The sequence below is a fragment of the Oncorhynchus gorbuscha genome, linkage group LG22 (genome assembly GCF_021184085.1).
Source record: "Oncorhynchus gorbuscha isolate QuinsamMale2020 ecotype Even-year linkage group LG22, OgorEven_v1.0, whole genome shotgun sequence".
NCBI classification, from domain to species: Eukaryota; Metazoa; Chordata; class Actinopteri; order Salmoniformes; family Salmonidae; genus Oncorhynchus; species Oncorhynchus gorbuscha.
Window position 1 is genome coordinate 36,747,134 of NC_060194.1, and position 19,701 is coordinate 36,766,834.

The 19,701-nt window shown below is 43.4% G+C and overlaps 1 protein-coding gene across 2 annotated transcripts; it reads left to right on the forward strand.

The window, feature by feature from the left end:
- Positions 1-649: 649 nt before the first annotated feature.
- LOC124009704 (endophilin-A2-like) lies at positions 650-17,839 on the forward strand. Of its 2 annotated transcripts, XM_046321784.1 has the most exons (9): positions 650-1,037; positions 12,814-12,882; positions 13,008-13,224; positions 13,426-13,559; positions 13,674-13,832; positions 16,052-16,155; positions 16,281-16,411; positions 16,536-16,583; positions 17,607-17,839. In XM_046321784.1, the coding sequence occupies exons 1-9, from the start codon at positions 993-995 to the stop codon at positions 17,789-17,791; spliced, it is 1,092 nt and encodes a 363-aa protein (XP_046177740.1). In that variant the 5' UTR covers positions 650-992; the 3' UTR covers positions 17,792-17,839. The 2 variants fall into 2 exon arrangements, with proteins under 2 accessions (XP_046177740.1, XP_046177742.1); XM_046321786.1 differs by lacking the exon at positions 16,536-16,583 and having other exon boundaries at positions 651-1,037.
- Positions 17,840-19,701: the final 1,862 nt, after the last annotated feature.

Consider the following 19,701-nt stretch of genomic DNA (forward strand, 5'->3'; position numbering starts at 1 on the left):
AGCATGAACTGCAAATCCAGTTTATATACACTGAACAATAATATAAATGCAACATGTAGAGTGTTGGTCACTTGTTTCATGAGCTGAAATAAAAAATAGCAGGAACTTTCTATACATACAAAAAGCTTCTTTCTCTCAACTTTTGTGCACACAATTGTTCATATCCCTGTTAGTGAGCATTTCTTATTGGCTAAGATAATACATCACCTGACAGGTGTTGCATATCAAAAAGCTGATTAAACAGCATAATAATTATTACACAGGTGCATCTTGTGCTGGGGACAATAAAAGGCCCCTTTAAAAAATGTGCAGTTGTGTAGCACAACACAATGTCACAAGTTTTGAGGGAGCATGCAGTTGGCATGCTGACTGCAGGAATGTCAACCAGAGCTGTTGCCAGTGAATTGAATGTTAATTTCTGTACAATAAACTGCTTCCAACATCGTTTTAGAGAATTTGGCAGTACCTTCAGCTTCACAACCACAGACCACTTGTAACCATGCCAGTTTATGGGGGGGGTGCAGAGGAGTCTTTTTTTGTCTATAATAAAGCTTTTTTTGTGGGGAAAAACTATCTGATTGGCTGGGCCTGGCTCCCCAGTGGGTGGGCCTATGCCCTCCCAGGCCAGTTTATGGTTGCACCCCTGCCCAGCCATGTGAATTCGATAGATTAGGGCCTTATGAATTTATCTCAATTGACTGATTTCCTTATATGAACTGTAACTCAGTAAAATCTTTTAAATTGTTGCATTTATATTTTTGTGCATTATAGCAGAAGCTACTATTCATTGCAGGAAGTAGACTGGTTGCCAGGCAAGTTCCACTCGCAAAGGAAAACTAGCTTGAAGGAGAGTATGATCCACTGTTGAGGACTAAACTCCACGGCGAAGGAAGTTTAGTCCACTGCGGAGAAAACGACGCAGAAGAGAAACTTCAGCAATTATTTGAAAGCAACTTGCACGTAAAGAAAGAAGCTTATATCCTGCATCAAAAATGTCAGTCGCAGGCTTCAAGAAACAATTTTACAAAGCAAGCCAGGTCAGTGAACAACTTTTTACTTCGGCAAACGTTGTTGTATGTTAGCTAGCTAATTTCGCTGGAAAGCTAGCGACGTTAGCATTACTTGTGCAATATAGCTAACTAATTAAATGTGCCTTTTGACAAGGAAATATCTGACCACAATGTTTTATTTATTAGCTAAATTATTTAACTTTTACATTTGTCTAATGGCTAACTTCAGTGACCTGAAAAGTCCTCGTAAAGTTAAATCTGCATAGCTCTAGTGAGTTGGCTATGCTAGTAGCTGTCAGTTCAGCACATAACGTTACTTTGTCGTGTCGTAATGAGATTGACACATTGTTTCAATTTACTATAAAAACAGTGTTTGAAAACAGCACCATTATTTCGGTGTGTCATAGCAATTTTTTTATATGGAAACATAAACAAACTAACGTGAGTGGGTTTCGTATCAGAACGTTTACATGATTCACTTTAAATACTTTCCCCCCTCTTTCTGAGTTTAGCAAAACATTTTCTTCCTTGGAGGAACGGATAAATCGGTGTAGACTAGAGGGGAATTAATCTAGCTGTATGTGATAAACTATTTTCATTTGAGCTCAGGATGATCTCATTTCATGGACATTGTATTACGATGACACATAGTACCAGTCGAAAGTTTGGACAACTACTCTTTCCAGGTTTTAAAAAAAAATTATTTTAACATTGTAGAATAACAGTGAAGACATCAAAACTATGAAAAAACACATGGAATCATGTAGTAACCAGAAAAGTATTTAAAAAATCAAAATATAGTTCTGATTCTTCAAATTAGCCACCCTTTGCCTTGATGACAGCTTTGCTCACTCTTGGCATTCTCTCAACCAGCTTCATGAGATGTCAATTAACAGGTGTGCCTTGTTAAATTCATTTGTGGAATTTCTTTCCTCCTTAATGTGTTTGAGCTAATCAGTTGTGTTGTGACAAGGTAGGGGTGGTATACAGATGATAACCCTATTTGGTAAAAGAGTCCATATTATGGTAAGAACAGGTCAAATAAGCAAAGAGAAATGACAGTCCATCATTACTTTAAGACTTGAAAGTAAGTCAATCTGGAAAATTAAGAACTTTGGAAGTTTCTTCAAGTGCAGTGGCAAAAACCATCAAGCACTATAATAAAACTGGCTCTCATGAGGACCGCCACAGGAAAGGAAGACCCAGAGTTACAGCTGCTGCAGAGGATAAGTTCATCAGTTACCAGCCTCAGAAATTGCAGCCCAAATAAATGCTTCACGGAGTTTAAGTAACAGACACATCTCAATTATCGACTGCATTAATTAGGCCTTCATGGTCGAATTGCTGCAAAGAAACCACTACTAAAGGACACCAATAAGAGACTTTCTTGGGCCAAGAAACACGAGCAATGGACATTAGACCGGTGGAAATCTCTCTCTTGGTCTGATGAGTCCAAATTGAGATTTTTGGTTCCAACCGCTGTCTCTTTGTGAGACGCAGAGTAGGTGAATAGATTATCTCCGCATGTCTAGTTCCCAACGTGAAGCATGGAGGAGCTCTCAGGGATTTATTTAGAATTCAAGGTACACTTAACCAGCATGGCTACCACAGCATTCTGCAGTGATGCACCATCCTATCTGATTTGTGCTTAGTCCCACTATAATTTTGTTTTTCAACAGTACAATGACCCAATACGCCTCCAGTCTGTGTAAGTGCTATTTGACCAAGAAGGATAGGGATGGGGTGCTGCATCAGATGACCTGGCTTCCACAATCCCCTGACCTCAACCCAATTGAGTTGGTTTGGGATGAGTTTGACCACAGAGTGAAGGAAAAGCAGCCCACAAGTGCTCAACATATGTGGGAACTCGTTCAAGACTGTTGGAAAAGCATTCCAGGTGAAGCTGGTTGAGAGAATGCCAAGAGTGTGCAAAGCTGTCATCAAGGCAAAGGGTGGCTATTTGAAGAATTATATATATATATATATATACACACAATGAAGGCGGTACAGATAGGTCAAACTACAGATACTTTTATACAGTACCTGTCCAAAGTTGACACACCTACTCATTTAATAGTTACTATTTTTTAAACTAATTTCTACAAAGTAGAATAGTGAAGACATCAAAACATATCGAATCATGTATTAACCAAAAGTGATATAGATAGATATATATCTATATCACTTTTGGTTAATACATATATATATATCTATATCACTTTTGGTTAATACATATATATATATATCTATATCACTTTTGGTTAATACATGATTCGATATGTCTTCACTATTCTACTTTGTAGAAATTTGTTTAAAAAATAGTAACTATTAAATGAGTAGGTGTGTCAACTTTGGACAGGTACTGTATATAAGTATCTGTAGTTTGACCTATCTGTACCGCCTTCATTGTCATATCAATGTCATGAATAACAACATAGAATGCACCTCTGAAGTTACTCTCACTTGTCTGTTTATTAGGAGGGATGCAGGGAAGGTTTGGTGTTTCTGGGAGGGAGATGGACATTCCAGTGCCACCACACTGGTCTCTTCCTTTCCCCCTCTTCCCTTCACCTGTCCATCTTCATGAGAAGTGATATGTGTTTGGAGTGATTGTGCCAATTTGCAGATGAGTCCATGATTGATGGTTCCATAGCTAGGCCTACCAGCCATGGCAGGTGTATTCCTCACTCACACACTGATTAGCACCTACTCGCCGGATACAAACATGCTTATTACCTTTATGTGGAATGTGTCACCTGTTTTGGAAGTACTTAAACAGGTGTAAAATAAACACATGAAACTAGATTACTTACATACTGGTCTTGGGGGGAAAACTGTTGGGAGGTTCTCTTCTGCAATGTTCAACCAATCCAGTAAATGTGGAGGAGGAGTTAAGATAAGTGTCGCCTTGTTGACGTCCAAATGCGGATGTTGCGTCACAGGCTCAATTTTTTTCATATCCCCTTGAAAACCGGAGGCTAGGAAGTACTAGTGGTGTAACACAAATAAAATGGTTGTTATTGCATTGGATGGATCTGAGATACATTATAGCCTTTGCAGATACTACTACAATCTGCATTTGGCCACAAGTGAAGTAGTTACAGAACAGGTTGTAAGTAGTCCTAAGGAAGTCATCTGACAGCTTTTAGAGGCCAATTTGAACCATTTCTATTTGATCTTTAGTAGTAAATACTCTCGAGGCCTCCATAATTAGTGATGTAACACAATGTGTTGTGTGTGAACTGGAATGGCCTGACTGTCCCACTCACCTCACTACTATAAAATAGTGTGACTGGTTTTTGGGTAAATGAGCACAAAGGCACCTAGTAGGCAAGGCCTAGTCACTCTCAAACCCCTGTCATTAAATATCTCTGGGAGAAATCAGGGCGTGGGTGTCTGAGTGTACTGACCCTTATTATGAGGCCATCTGTTATGTTATAGGGGCCTGTTTTGGAAATAGGTCAGTCTATTGGTGTGTTGCTCACACAGCTGTGAGTGATTGTTGGGTGAGTTGTTCTCCTGGCTCTGGTGTGCTTTGGAATCCTGGCAATGTTGCAGTAGTGCCCAAACCGGATTCCTGGGTTGTTATTAAGCCAGGAGAACGGACTCTGTCAACAGCCTGCCGGTAAACACACACTCACTTCCTCACATGGGATTATCTAATGGGATGTTCCACTAATTTGGGGCCTTTTTTGAGAAGTGTTAAAAAAAGAGCACATGTTCAACTTCATAAACACATTTTCCCATCTCGAGGTTAAAAAATAAATAAAAATAGGGATGCACGATATATCGGTGAACATATCGGAATCGGACGATATTAGCTTAAAAATGCCTAAATCGGTATCGGCCCGATGTATCGTTTAATGCCGATTTGCAAAATCGATGTCAAAGCTGACATGCATACCTGTAGGTACATGACGCAATGTAAAATTTTGCACTACGCTTGCAACACAGTATTCTAACCTAGCCCATAATGTCTGCTGTGTGGATCAAGCAGTCATTTTGAAAAAGTAAGAACATTTCAGCGAGACAACTCAAAAGGCGAAAATCCATTAACGGCAGGATAATGGAATTCATTGCCCTTCACAATCAACCGTTCTCTGTCGTGGGTGACGTTGGCTTTCGCGACTGATCGAGCACCGGTACACACTAACGTTACCAAGTGCGCTATTTTTCAGATGTTGCCCTACTAGACTTACACAGTAATAGCGGCACTGCTATTAGCTTCACGACATTCTATGGAACGTTGTTTAGGTCGTGTCAAAGATGCATGTCAAATAACACTATCTGACGCATTTGCTCTTGCAAGCCAAGTGCCACCACTACTATCAGTAGCTCTATCAAAGCTGTACAAAAGTCTGCAAACACTGGCCACGAACAATGTGTTTACAATGCAGCGTTTGTAATAAAGCATTATTTGTTCGGCCGCAACTTCTGGGGTAGCTAGCTAGCTAGCTTTAGATTGTTACCTAGCTAGCACCAATACAATCAGCCTGAAAACAATGACCAGTAGAAATTGCAGTCATTTTCATTATTCTTAGCAATGATTTAGGAATCCTTGTGTTTCAGTATTAGCTAGATAGTCACTTGTTGTTCACCTATTGAAATTGAACTTTATGAAAATAAATAGCTATGCAGCTACTTAACCCTGTTGCCCAAAGCTAACGTTATAAGCAGCCAGCTAGCTTCATCTGGCTTGTGAGGCTCGACCAGAACGGGTTATATGTTGTGAAGCTAGCCACAATAAGGATTAGACACAATAGTGGAATTTGAGTTTTGTCTTCAAAATAAAAGTACCTCTTAGAAAGTAATGTAGAAGGTTACAATTGGTGGAATCATATTTAGACTAGATCATGTTAAACAAGGTTGGAATGCGAAGCAATGAACTGGGGTATCAGTCTACTCGGTGACACCCACAGAACACAACTGTGAAGAGTTTACACAAATATTTGTGTTGTAGTTTTTATCACGGGACTGTGACTGTGTGAAATCACCTCTCCAGTCAGCCTATTGTGTGTATTGACCTTCATGTTGCACTGTACAGCTTGCCCTGGGGTACAATGAAATGGGGTATTGGTCTACTCAATACCCAAGCAATTTTTTTTCCCAACGTCCTCCTCAGTTATTAGACTCCAAAACATCCATGCAGTATTGTTTTTCCTCGGGAATAGTGTTCAATACACATAGGTTGACAGTAAATGTGGCTCAATTCAGTTGTTTCAGAGTCCCGCAATAAGAGCTACAACGCTAATGTTATCTGGGTGTCACTGAGTAGACTGATACCCCATGTCATTGATCCACAATCCACAGGGAAGGCTGGTCAGTGAAATAAGTATGCCCCCAATGCAATTCTAAAGTATAATACATCCAGTGTGACTTGAACAGATTAACAAATAATCTTTTGTTGATTTTATATAACATTCCAACCTTGTTTAGCGTAATCTATTCAATTGTGCCATAATTCTACTATTTGTATTAATTTGGATCACTGCCAATTGCATACTTTTATTTTGAAGGCTAACTGCAAAGTCCGCTATTGTGGCTAATCCTTATTGTGGCTAGCTTAACATAGATGGTTCCTACCAGCATTAATCAAAGAAGAACTATCTTATAAATGAGGGTTATTTTAGATGACACCTAGCTATATAGTTACTGAAACAGATTGTTTTGGGGGAAAAACATTGTTTGCATCCATGAGCTAGCTAGCTTTTTTTTATGACCAGGACTGTAGGTGCGCGGGAAAACTTTACCAGCGTTATAGCATATGTATCAACAAATCATTATGACATATGAAATACGAGTGATAGTGTAATAACTACATAAAAAAGTATGTGACGTACTGTCCTGATTGGTCAACCAGCTTATTTGACGCGCCAAATAGTGTTATTTGACATGTATCTTTTTTGACACGCAAAGACCCAAACTGCGTTCCATAGAAATCCTGGTTGTGACGACTGAACAAATGAACAACGAAACAGCACAGCAGGTATGTGAAAGGAATAGGTTTTGATCATGTTTTACTGGTAATGGGGACATGCATAAATGCCAACAAAATAACTTTTTGGTCGTGTGTGTGTGTTGTGTGTGTGTGTGTAACTTTAACTAGGCAAGTCAGTTAAGAACAAATTCTTATTTCCAATGACGGCCAAACCCAGACGACACTTGGCCAATTGTGCGCCGCCCTATGGGCGGGTGTGATACAGCTTGGATTGAAACCAGGGACTGTAGTGATGCCTTTTGCGCTGAGATGCAGTACCTTAGACCTGCGCCCGCGTGTGTGTGTGTGAACACTTTAACTGTACTAGAATGCTTAAAAGGCCGCTAAAAGTTTTAATATCCGTATAGTTTTTTTTGGGCAAGGAAAATATTGGTATCTGCTAAAAATGTAATATCGGTGCATCACAAAAAAAAATGGCTGTCGTAATTTCCAAATAAAGAGTGAAGATTTATTCTTAAATCAGCCATGAATCCCCTTGTGACAGGGGGAATGGAAGCATGTTGTGTGCAACCGGGAGTGGCAATTGAATGCAAGCTTCACCCAAAAAATGAAATTAACATTTCGAGCCTGTCTAACAGGTTGACGTGTTATGTTTGACCCGCTCAGTTTTCCACCAGAAAATTGCCTAAAAGAGTAGAACCATCTGAACTGATTTTACTCTGATTTGGCTTTTTTTTTTTTTTTTTTTTTAATCAAAAGAAATAGTTTTAACATATTGAAACAAGTTCAGTTGACGTAACAGGGTTGACCTTAAAATGAGGGACAGATGTCAAATGAATCACTAATCACATGAAATAAAAGAGAAATCTTCAGAAATCACTGTCAAAGCAACAAAATAACTAGGACTTTACAGTAACCAGGTTTCCATCCAACCTTTTTTATCTGAGTAAAATACATGACAGCCCTGATGGGAACAGCAAAGTTGTCGGTGAACTTTCCAAATGTTGACAAAACATCACGCTAGACAAGGTAGGATCTTTTTGTATTTTTTATAATAACCATATGTTGTGTTGTCCTCCCACTACGACTCGGTAAACCATGCAGTTTATTAGGCTACAGATGAAATGTTATGATGAACTTCACAGCGTGCTGAAAGTGCACGGTGATGAGCTTGATGCTTTACATTAAATATTGAGGGTAGTTTTCTGGTGACATGATGAGCGATGCTTGGCTGCTGTTTGACAAATAAAAAGGATATTTTGTCTGTAATAGGAATCTCATCATGTAGCCTAGGTAGCCAGCACTGTATCTGCCAGCTGTTGGTTAGAGCGCACGCGCAAAGACCAGAGTGGGCTCATTCGCTATACATAAAATGAATAATTTGTACATGACAAAACAAGTTGAAAATGCGATTAAAAACCCATTTAACTTGTATTCAATGATTCGGTACATGGAAATATAACTGTAAAATTTATTTTTATGTGCACCACGTCATGCTCAGCGTTTTATCAACAAACAAGTCGATTTGATAAACTCATCTCTGGTGGGAAAAGGAGGCATGAGGACTGCAACACGTGTTGTTCATCTTGCTACTCGGAAATTAAAATCAGTGGCCTTTTCAATTGCTACGGCCACATTTTGATGAACCGCTGAGGGGATAAGGCCACATTTTGATGAACCGCTGAGGGGATACGGCCACATTTTGATGAACCGCTGAGGGGATACGGCCACATTTTGATGAACCGCTGAGGGGATACGGCCACATTTTGATGAACCGCTGAGGGGATACGGCCACAGTTTGATGAACCGCTGAGGGGATACGGCCACAGTTTGATGAACCGCTGAGGGGATACGGCCACATTTTGATGAACCGCTGAGGGGATACGGCCACATTTTGATGAACCGCTGAGGGGATACGGCCACATTTTGATGAACAGAAAGGAAAAACTGTGAAGCCGCTGAACTGAGTCGTATGAACACACACACCAGAGAGACATGTTGATTACATGAAAACAAATACCACAAATATATTGCCACTCCCAGGCAGGCCCACCTCCTAGTTATGTCATGTAGCATAATGAGGATGACAGCTGTCAGTAGCTGGTCCTCATCATGTACCTCTTTATAGAATATCTCCTGCACCCAAAATATAAACAGTACCAGCACCCAAAATGAGTACCGGAACTTATTTGAGTCCAAGTCGAGCACTGACAAGAAGTAATCAGGTAGGCCTATTTTATGTTCCCACAAGATCAGAGCATGACATTTCTCCCTTTCATGTGTGTGGTTATTGAAAGGGAGAGCGCTGGAAAGATTTTTCAAATACATTGAGGAACTATTTATCTTTTTCAATGGAAGTAAAAACAGACCTTTGTTTCCTGTTTTTGAGGTGAAAACATTATTTTGAGACGCTCCACATGTCATTAGTGGTGGTGCGTTAAGCCAATCAGAAATACTATCAGATCCCCAAATGGGCACATTTATATGCCTACATTAGAGAGCAGACCAGGTAGCCTATAAGCTTAATCAACATTGACAGGAGCGCTCCAAACAAAAGACAATGACTAAATTGAATTGACAAAACTCCTAAATGGTATGAAATAAACTAAAACGTGTTTCTCACAAGCGTTGCATTTGGTTGTGCGCTATGCACAATGAGAACGGTAAAAGGAATAATAATATATTGAATGCATTAACAGAAAATACCATAACCAAACAAACATTGTCAATTACAAATTATAAAAATGAACGGTAAATGTACTACTGGTGATGTATGTAATGGGGAGTTGATCTACACTAACAATCAAACGCAAACAATTCACACAATGAAGTTATGAAACAATGAATGTGCACCAATTGGCGGGAGAGAAGGCATTCTGGAGAGAGAAGTGCATTGTGAATCTGGGCGCTGCATGGTCAATCCGACATCTGCATTGGCCATGCAGCATTTATGGTGATACGGCCTCTGCAGAAGTCAGGGCATTCATACTTATTGCGCTCCACGGAGCAGCGCAGAGCTGTTGTGAAGGAAGTTTTCATGGAAATGTATTTGTTTATACAGGATGATTTGGCCTCTGCATGCCTCCAGAGGCTCCACAATACCCTCCATATGGATCCACTGGCCACATTTTCACATCAAGCATAAATTGGCTTTTAGTCTAGGCCTCCAATGGATTAGTTCACTGAGTGTGTGTGTGTGTGTGTGTATCTCTCACACACTACCGTTCAAAAGTTTGGGGTCACTTAGAAATTTCTTTGTTTTTGAAAGAAAATGTTTTTGTTTTTTTGTCCCTTGTCCCACTCCCTTCACAGAACAGTGCAAACTGGCTCTAACGAGAATGGAAAGAGGGGTGGGTGGCCCTGGTGCACAACTGAGCAAAGGGACAAGTACATTAGAAGACCAGCATCCCAGAGTCGCCTCTTCACTGTTTACATTGAGACTGGTGTTTTGCGGGGTACTATTTAATGAAGCTGCCAGTTGACGACTTGTGAGGTGTCTGTTTCTTAAACTAGATACTGATGTACTTGTCCTCTTGCTCAGTTGTGCACCTGGGCCTCACACTCTTTATATTCTGGTTAGAGCCAGTTTGCACTGTTCAGTGAGGGAGTAGTACACAGCGTTGTACGAGATATTCAGTTTCTTAGCATTTTCTCGCATGGAATAGCCTTAATTTCTCCGAACAAGAGTAGACTGACGAGTTTCAGTAGACATTTCTGTATTTCTTGCCATTTTGAGCCTGTAATCGAACCCACAAATGCTGATGCTCCAGAAACTCAACTAGTCTGAAGGCCAGTTTTATCGCTTTAAACAGCACAACAGTTTTCAGCTGTACTAACAATTGCAAAAGGGTTTTCTAATGATCAATTAGCCATTTTAAAGTAATAAACTTGAATTAGCTAACACAACGTTCCCTTGGAACACAGGAGTGACGGTTGCTGATAATGGGACTCTGTACGCCTATGTAGATATTCCATTAAAAATCAGCCGTTTCCAGCTACAATCGTCATTTACAACGTTAACAATGTCTACACTGTATTTCTGATCAATTTGATGTTATTTTAATGGTAAAAAATGTGATTTTTTTCTTTCAAAAACTGACGTTTCTACGTGATTTTAATTATTAACTATTATTAATTATTGAATTGTTAATTAATTATTATTAATTTGAAATATTAACGCTGCAAAAAAAAGAAACGTCCACACAGTCAACTGGGTTTATTTTCTGCAAACGTAACGTGCACATATTTGTATGAACATAACAAGATTAAACAACTGAGACATAAACTGAACAAGTTCTAACAGTGACTAACAGAAATGGAATAATGTGTCCCTGAACAAAGGGGGGGGGTCAAAAGTAACAGTATCTGGTGTGGCCATCAGCTGCATTAAGTACTGCAGTGCATCTCCTCATGGACTGCACCAGATTTGCCAGTTCTTGCTGTGAGATGTTACCCCACTTCCACCAAGGCACCTGCAAGTTCCCGGACATTTCTAAGGGGAATGGCCCTAACCCTCATCCTCCAATCCAACATGTCCCAGATGTGCTCAATGGGATTGAGATCCGGTCTCTTCGCTGGCCATGGCATAACACTAACATTCCTGTATTGCAGAAAATCATGCACAGAACGAGCAGTATGGCTGGTGGCATTGTCATGCTGGAGGGTCATGTCAGGATGAGCCTGCAGGAAGGGTACCACATGAGGGAGGAAGATGTCTTTCCTGTAACGCACAACCTTGAGATTGCCTGCAATGACAATCAGTCCGATGATACTGTGACACACCGCCCCAGACTATGACAAACCTCCCACCTCCAAATTGATCCTGCTCCAGAGTACAGGCCTCGGTGTAACGCTCATTCCTTCTACGATAAACGCGAATCCGATCATCACCCCTGGTGAGACAAAACCGCGACTCGTCAGTGAAGAGCATTTTTGCCAGTCCTGTCTGGTCCAGCGACGGTGGGTTTGTGCCCATAGACGACGTTGTTGCCGGTGATGTCTGATGAGGACCTACCTTTACAACATGCCTACAAGCCCTCAGTTCAGCCTCTCAGCCAATTGCAGACAGTCTGAGCACTGATGGAGGGATTGTGCGTTCCAGGTGTATTTCGGGCAGTTGTTGTTGCTATCCTGTACCTGTCTCGCAGGTGTGGAGTTCAGATGTACCGATCCTGTGCAGGTGTTGTTACACGTGGTCTGCCAATGCGAGGACGATCAGCTGTCCGTCCTGTCTCCCTGTAGTGCGCTCCTATGCGTCTCACAGTACGAACATTGCAATTTTTTGCCCTGGCCACATCTGCAGTCCTCATGCCTCCTTGCAGCATGCCTAAGGCACTTTCACGGGGATGAGCAGGGACCCTGGGCTTCTCTCTTTTGGTGTTTTTCAGAGTCAGTAGAAAGGCCTCTTTTAGTGTCCTAAGTTTTTAAAACTGTGACCTTAATTGCCTACCTGTTAGTGTCTTAACGAATGTTCCACAGGTGCATGTTCATTAACTGTTTGTGGTTCATTGAATAAGCATGGGAAAATGGTGTTTAAACCCTTTACAATGAAGATCTGTGAAGTTATTTGGATTTGTATGAGGTATCTTTGAAAGACGGTCTTGAAAAAGGGATGTTTATTTATTTTTTGCTGAGTTTATTCTACTGCTCGACTACAAAAAAAAAAATTGTCGACCGAACAACCGACCTGCCGACTAATTGGGGTCAGCCCTAACAAAATCGCAATAAAATAAAATCGTTCTCCATCACGAGGTCCATGCATCATTTCACTTCTATATGCTACTGTTCTGTTTGAATTAGGAATGGCTTTGTTGTCCTGTGCAGAATGCATGTAAAAGACTTGAACTTATTATTCTCCTTTTGTAGATGGTCAGTGAGAAGGTCGGAGGTGCAGAGGGAACCAAGCTGGATGAAGACTTCAAAGATCTGGAGAAGGTAAGTGATCTCTCCCCAACACAAAAAAACAAACTCCTATTAACTTAAGATTGGATTTTCCTATCGATCCATTTTGTCAGAGTAGATTGTACATTCGCTGTCTCTCCTTCTTCCCTTCCCCACAGAGGGCAGATGTGACCAGTAAAGCAGTGGTGGATGTCATCTCTAAAACATCGGAGTACCTGCAGCCCAACCCAGCGTCCAGGGCCAAGCTGACCATGCTGAACACGGTGTCTAAGATGCGGGGCCAGGTGAAGAGCCCTGGCTATCCCCAGGCTGAGGGGCTGCTGGGGGAGAGCATGGCCAAGTTCGGACGAGAGATGGGAGAGGACACAAACTTTGGTAAGAAAGAGAGTGATTTCATAAACTACCATAAGCTTTATTTTACCTATGTGTGCCCTAGCCTTTGTTTCTCAGAACTGAATTCCAGGTGCGTTTGTGTGTGAAGTAGGGACCACGTACTCTACAGAAGAACCTTGTCCTTCATTGTGGCCGGTGAGGGGATTGTGTGCTCACTCTCATGTAACTGTCTTTGTCCTGAAGGTGGCGCCCTGGTGGATGTTGGCGAGTCCATGAAGAGGCTTGCTGAGGTCAAAGATTCCCTGGACATCGATGTCAAACAGAACTTTATCGATCCACTGCAGGCCGTCGTCGACAAGGACATCAAAGACATCCAGGTAGAGACCTAGAATGAGATGAATAAGGGATTCTCAACTCTCCCTCAACGTTACACATTTTATTTTCTAACCCTTCACAATCAACTAATGGAGGACTCTCTCCTCCCTACTCAGCACCATCTGAAGAAGTTGGAAGGCAGGCGTCTGGATTACGATTATAAGAAGAAACGCCAGGGGAAGATCCCAGACGAGGAGCTGAGATCAGCCCTGGAGAAGTTCCACGAGTCCAAAGAGATGGCAGAGAGCTCCATGCACAACCTGCTGGAGACTGATGTGAGACTTATCTCAGGGGTCAAGGGTTAGAGTTGAGGGATCTGGGGAATAATGCCAGCAACAATCAATCTCATTTTATTCGTATGGTGCTTCTTGCAAATTAGTTAGTCGCAAATTGCTTACTTTCACAGCAACAAATGGGCTTAAACTCATCGAACGCAAGTAGAAACAACAGAAGCAAGGAAAATCTGTTTAGTTCAGGAGAAAGAGGCTATTTTCCATTGGTTGGCTGGGTAGAAGTTCAGAATTCAGGCTTCATACTCCCAAACCATAATACCCAGTAGGGGCTTCAACATCTGGCATTGGCATTGGCATTAGCAGTATCACTGGCGCTAGCATTGGCAACAATGTTAGCATTAGCGTTGATGAGTATTTCAGGACCAATATGCAGTCAGCTTGCCACGACTCCATAGCTAGTGAGTGGAACAGTTATGTAATCTCACAGCAATGCGTATTAGGTGACGATTCTAGTTTTCCACTTTGACTCTGCAACCTAAGAACGTGCCAAACCTGTCTTAGATGACCTTTTATTTCATCAGATGAGGAGACTGAGTACAACATGGGTTAGTACCATGTAAGTGGCGTGTTAATCTGAAACAAAGTAGTTTCGAGAGTCGGAAAATTGACCTCGGGTGGTGAGGGGGGAGGAGAAAAAGTGTAAATAGTAATGGCGTTTCTAGTTCAGCCCCCCTGGTAATGGCGTTTCTAGTTCAGCCCCCCTGGTAATGGCGTTTCTAGTCCAGTCCCCCCGGTAATGGCGTTTCTAGTCCAGTCCCCCCGGTAATGGCGTTTCTAGTCCAGTCCCCCCGGTAATGGCGTTTCTAGTCCAGTCCCCCCGGTAATGGCGTTTCTAGTCCAGTCCCCCGGTAATGGCGTTTCTAGTCCAGTCCCCCGGTAATGGCGTTTCTAGTCCAGTCCCCCGGTAATGGCGTTTCTAGTCCAGTCCCCCGGTAATGGCGTTTCTAGTCCAGTCCCCCGGTAATGGCGTTTCTAGTCCAGTCCCCCGGTAATGGCGTTTCTAGTCCAGTCCCCCGGTAATGGCGTTTCTAGTCCAGCCCCCGGTAATGGCGTTTCTAGTCCAGCCCCCGGTAATGGCGTTTCTAGTCCAGCCCCCGGTAATGGCGTTTCTAGTCCAGCCCCCAGGTAATGGCGTTTCTAGTCCAGCCCCCAGGTAATGGCGTTTCTAGTCCAGCCCCCCTTGGTAATGGCGTTTCTAGTCCAGCCCCCTTGGTAATGGCGTTTCTAGTCCAGCCCCCAGGTAATGGCGTTTCTAGTCCTGTCCCCCAGGTAATGGCCCCCCCCAGGTAATGGCGTTTCTAGTCCAGCCCCCAGGTAATGGCGTTTCTAGTCCAGCCCCCTTGGTAATGGCGTTTCTAGTCCAGCCCCCTTGGTAATGGCGTTTCTAGTCCAGTCCCCCAGGTAATGGCGTTTCTAGTCCTGTCCCCCAGGTAATGGCGTTTCTAGTCCAGTCCCCCGGTAATGGCGTTTCTAGTCCAGTCCCCCTTGGTAATGGCGTTTCTAGTCCAGTCCCCCTTGGTAATGGCGTTTCTAGTCCAGTCCCCCTGGTAATGGCGTTTCTAGTCCAGTCCCCCTGGTAATGGCGTTTCTAGTCCTTCCTCCCAGGTAATGGCGTTTCTAGTCCAGCCTCCCAGGTAATGGCGTGTCTAGTCCAGTCCCCCAGGTAATGGCGTTTCTAGTCCAGTCCCCCTTGGTAATGGCGTTTCTAGTCCAGTCCCCCTTGGTAATGGCGTTTCTAGTCCAGTCCCCCTTGGTAATGGCGTTTCTAGTCCAGTCCCCCTTGGTAATGGCGTTTCTAGTCCAGTCCCCCTTGTAATGGCGTTTCTAGTCCTGCCCCCTGGTAATGGCGTTTCTAGTCCAGTCCCCCTTGGTAATGGCGTGTCTAGTCCAGTCCCCCTTGGTAATGGCGTTTCTAGTCCAGTCCCCCCTTGGTAATGGCGTTTCTAGTCCAGTCCCCCTTGGTAATGGCGTTTCTAGTCCAGTCCCCCTTGTAATGGCGTTTCTAGTCCTGCCCCCCTGGTAATGGCGTTTCTAGTCCAGTCCCCCAGGTAATGGCGTTTCTAGTCCAGTCCCCCAGGTAATGGCGTTTCTAGTCCAGCCTCCCTGGTAATGGCGTTTCTAGTCCAGACTCCCTGGTAATGGCGTTTCTAGTCCAGCCTCCTGTATTGATGAATCTGACTGGTTTCTGTGCTTGTCTCTAGGTAGAGCAGGTGAGTCAGATGGCTTCTCTGGTCGAGTCACAACTGCAGTATCACAAACAGGCTGTGCAGATTCTGGAGGAGCTGACTGACAAACTCCGAGACAGGTAGGTCAGGTGTGTGTGTGTGTGGACTTCTACAATTCAGTTGAAGCTGTTTGTGTTGGTTGTCGTTGTGTGTATCTGTGTGTATTTACATGTGACTGATTCATCCCCTCTGCTGTGTGTATCAGGGTGAACGAGGCCCAGTCTCGCCCCAGGCGTGAGTACACTCCTAGACCCAAAACCTCCTTTGACTACGAAGAGCAGGAGCATTCAAATGGAGAGTACTCCCCCTCTGCCAACCCCCCTTCATACTCCTCAGGTAAGACTGGCCCTTAGCTGTGTGTGTGCCTCTGTGTGTTTCTGTATGTATCTATCTATTGTAGTCTTGTCTCACCAGCCCAAAGCTGATCTTTCTCTATGTATAAACCCCCCACTCCCCATAGACGTCACGTCCTTCCACAGAACACGATCCATGAAGAACAGTCGACACTGTGAGTGTGAGAGTCTGTGATTGAGGTTGAAAGAGTGGCAATTAACATGGTACCCTAATCAACTCACTTCATTTCAGGAGAGTTTTACTAACACGGAATGGTGTGTGGGAAGCTTTAACCCCTTACTGCAGCCAACTCACTTCACTTCATTGTTGCAGCAATTCTGACATTTTTTGATATCCAATTGGTAGTTAGTCTTGTCCCATCGCTGCAACTCCCGTACGACTCGGGAGAGGTTGACGATCGAGATCCATGCGTCCTCCAAAACACGACCCTGCCAAGCCGCACTGCTTCTTGACTCAAGCCAGCCGCACCAATGTGTCGGAGGAAACACTGTACACCTGGCAACCGTGTCAACATGCAGGCGCCCGGCTCGCCACAGGAGTTGCTAGAGCGCGATAGGACAAGGACATCCCGGCCGGCCAAACCCTCCCCTAACCCGGACGTCGCTGGGCCAATTGTGCTCTGCCGAATGGGTCTCCCGGTCGCAGCCGGCTGCGACACAGCCTGGGATCAAACTTGGGTCTGTAGTGACGCTTCGAGCACTGCAATGCAGTACCTTTGCATGTCAAAATGCAAATATTTTTTTCAAATTACTTGCGAAAATACGCTGACGAGCGAAAAAGTTTGTTGACTTGTGGCTTGATTGAACCATATTATGCAGTAAATGTGCAGTAATTGGTTGATTTTTGCAAGCCCTATTTTTGTACTGTGATGATGGGTCAGTTTTGTATGAAAATATTGCTGTGGTTTGACTGTTTAATTGCGGAACTAGTACAGTGATTGGACAACAGAATCCTGGAGGGACTAAACTAACCCCGCACACTGGATCTGGTAACGGGTAACGCCTCCCTTCAACCCTGTGAGCGCAGCGGTTTGGACGTTTATGAAGTTTTCTGGTCCCTTTCCTGCCTCTCACTTTGAAAAGCAAAGCTGCTGAATCCGTTTCAAAAGAATGTCAAATTAAAGTTTATTTTCTCTCTTTCCCTCTTCAACACATTCCGCCCCTTTCCTTCTCCCCAGCCTCTGAGCCGTGTGCTAAGGCCCTTTATGACTTCGAGCCAGAGAACGAGGGTGAGCTGGGCTTCTGCGAGGGCGACATCATCATGCTGACCAACCGCATCGACGAGAACTGGTTGGAGGGCACTATCCGCGGCCAATCAGGATTCTTCCCAAACAACTATGTGGAAGTGGTGGTGCCCCTGTAACACTGACAGAACAAGAGGAGGGATGAGAAGGGAGAGATGAGGGAGGGGGCAGGGAGAGATGAGGGAGGGGGCAGGGAGAGATGAGGGAGGGGGGGGAGATGAGGAGATGATGGGGGGGCATCTCAAAAGTCTAAAATGACTTCCTCCTGTTGATGATCACTGATCTAAATAAAGCAGGACAAGGAAATATCGGTGTAAGAAAATAAAATGAGAGGTCACCTTAGCTTGAGATTCACCTAAAGATGGATGGATAGAAAAGGTGGGAGGAAGATGTTGGAGAGAAAGGTTAGCACAAGGAATGTGTATCTAAATTTTCATTCTTTGTACACTACACCTCTTACCGGGACATATGGAGATGGGGTTACTGGAGGAGATGTTTGTCATTATGGGTGACCTGTACCCATGAACACTACCAGAGGTGTGCTTTAAGCACACCTAGAAAAAAACCTGCAACAAAGTTACCTTTTAATCACCTATTTACTTTATAGCTCTTTAATTCTAGGGAAAATGCTTAAATATGTTTTGTTCTTCCACAATTGGGAATCTTTGCATGAAAATCTGGTTAATTTTAATGCACACTCTTTTTCTTATATAAAAACACAAAATCCATACACGCCAGTTATTTTCCTCCCTGGCATGGAGAGTTCGATAGATCTTTGCGTTAGCTGTCCTATGCTGCCCTCTGGTGGTCTAAGCCTGTTATACCTTCAGGAGTAGGATGTAGTTGCCCTGAGACTGATCTAAGTTCAGTTTAGTATGTTTAACTTATGGTTAAGGTTAGGATGTACGGACTGTAAGCTGATCCTATAAATGTGCCCAGGGGCTAGTCCTGCATGGACCTCGGTGTTGATTTTTGTTTATTTTATGGTCCTTTTTCTATTTCATCCCATACCTGGTAAATGTGATTGTTCAGCTTTTCTCTGGGTCTAAACTTACGTGAAGAGTTGGCCTGTTTGCTTACCTATTTCTACTAAAGCCAACGTCGCCATTTCCTTGGTAAGGCAAATATGTATTTGTGTTGTTGGAAACAGTTGGAAACAGTTGGGCACCTAGGCTAGTAAATAACTGTAGTGAATGGTCATTGTCTGTTGGCATACACACAGCTCTGCAGGCCAGGTATACTATGTCGCTAAACACTATAACACTCTCCGTTTAGTACTCTTACGGCTGCAAGGCTGCCTTTCATTGACTGGGAAGATCTCAATTGCTTTCTCCTCGTCTCCTGCTCAAACCCATTGGATGAGAAAGCCAGCCGGTCTGTCCCCTCTGACCTTTTCTTCCAATGGGTTTCGAGAAAAAGGAGTATGCAATTGAGAACTTCCTTTTGTCTGCTATACCCCTTTGCCTCCCTCTTCTGTCTCTTATTTTTGCTAACTCTTATATGGTCAAAAGATGAAAAGGGAAACGTTCCATTGCCCACCCAAGTGCTTTGTTCTGTTTGTGTTGTGTTCTAACTTAGATTTGAAGCCATCTGCTCCTTCTGGCTTAACCCTGTGTGCCTGAGGGCTGAAGCCAAAGTAACAGTGTTGGTGTGACCTCCTATTATTCACTTGCTACAGTCAGTTTGCATACAGTGTGTTAGTGGTGCTTGGATCAGCTGTTTTAACACCCGCAATTGCTAATAACCCATCCGCCTGACTGTGATAAAGTGAACGTCCGAGGCCCGACCCTAACCCGCAAATATAGAAAATGCACTATAGGCTAGTCAGACTGCAGGGACTTGTTTTTGGACCGAGGGTGCAGGGACTTGTTTTTGGACCGAGGGTGCAGGGACTTGTTTTTGGACCGAGGGTGCAGGGACTTGTTTTTGGACCGAGGGTGCAGGGACTTGTTTTTGGACCGTTTTTGGACCGAGGGTGCAGGGACTTGTTTTTGGACCGAGGGTGCAGGGACTTGTTTTTGGACCGAGG

Bases quoted from the DNA above. Each gene is read 5' to 3' on its own strand.
- LOC124009704 (XM_046321784.1), top strand. From the start codon at position 993: ATGTCAGTCGCAGGCTTCAAGAAACAATTTTACAAAGCAAGCCAG. The intron at 16,156-16,280 runs GTAGGTCAGGTG...TGTGTGTATCAG, and splicing joins ACTGACAAACTCCGAGACAG to GGTGAACGAGGCCCAGTCTC. The intron at 16,412-16,535 runs GTAAGACTGGCC...CACTCCCCATAG, and splicing joins CCCCCCTTCATACTCCTCAG to ACGTCACGTCCTTCCACAGA.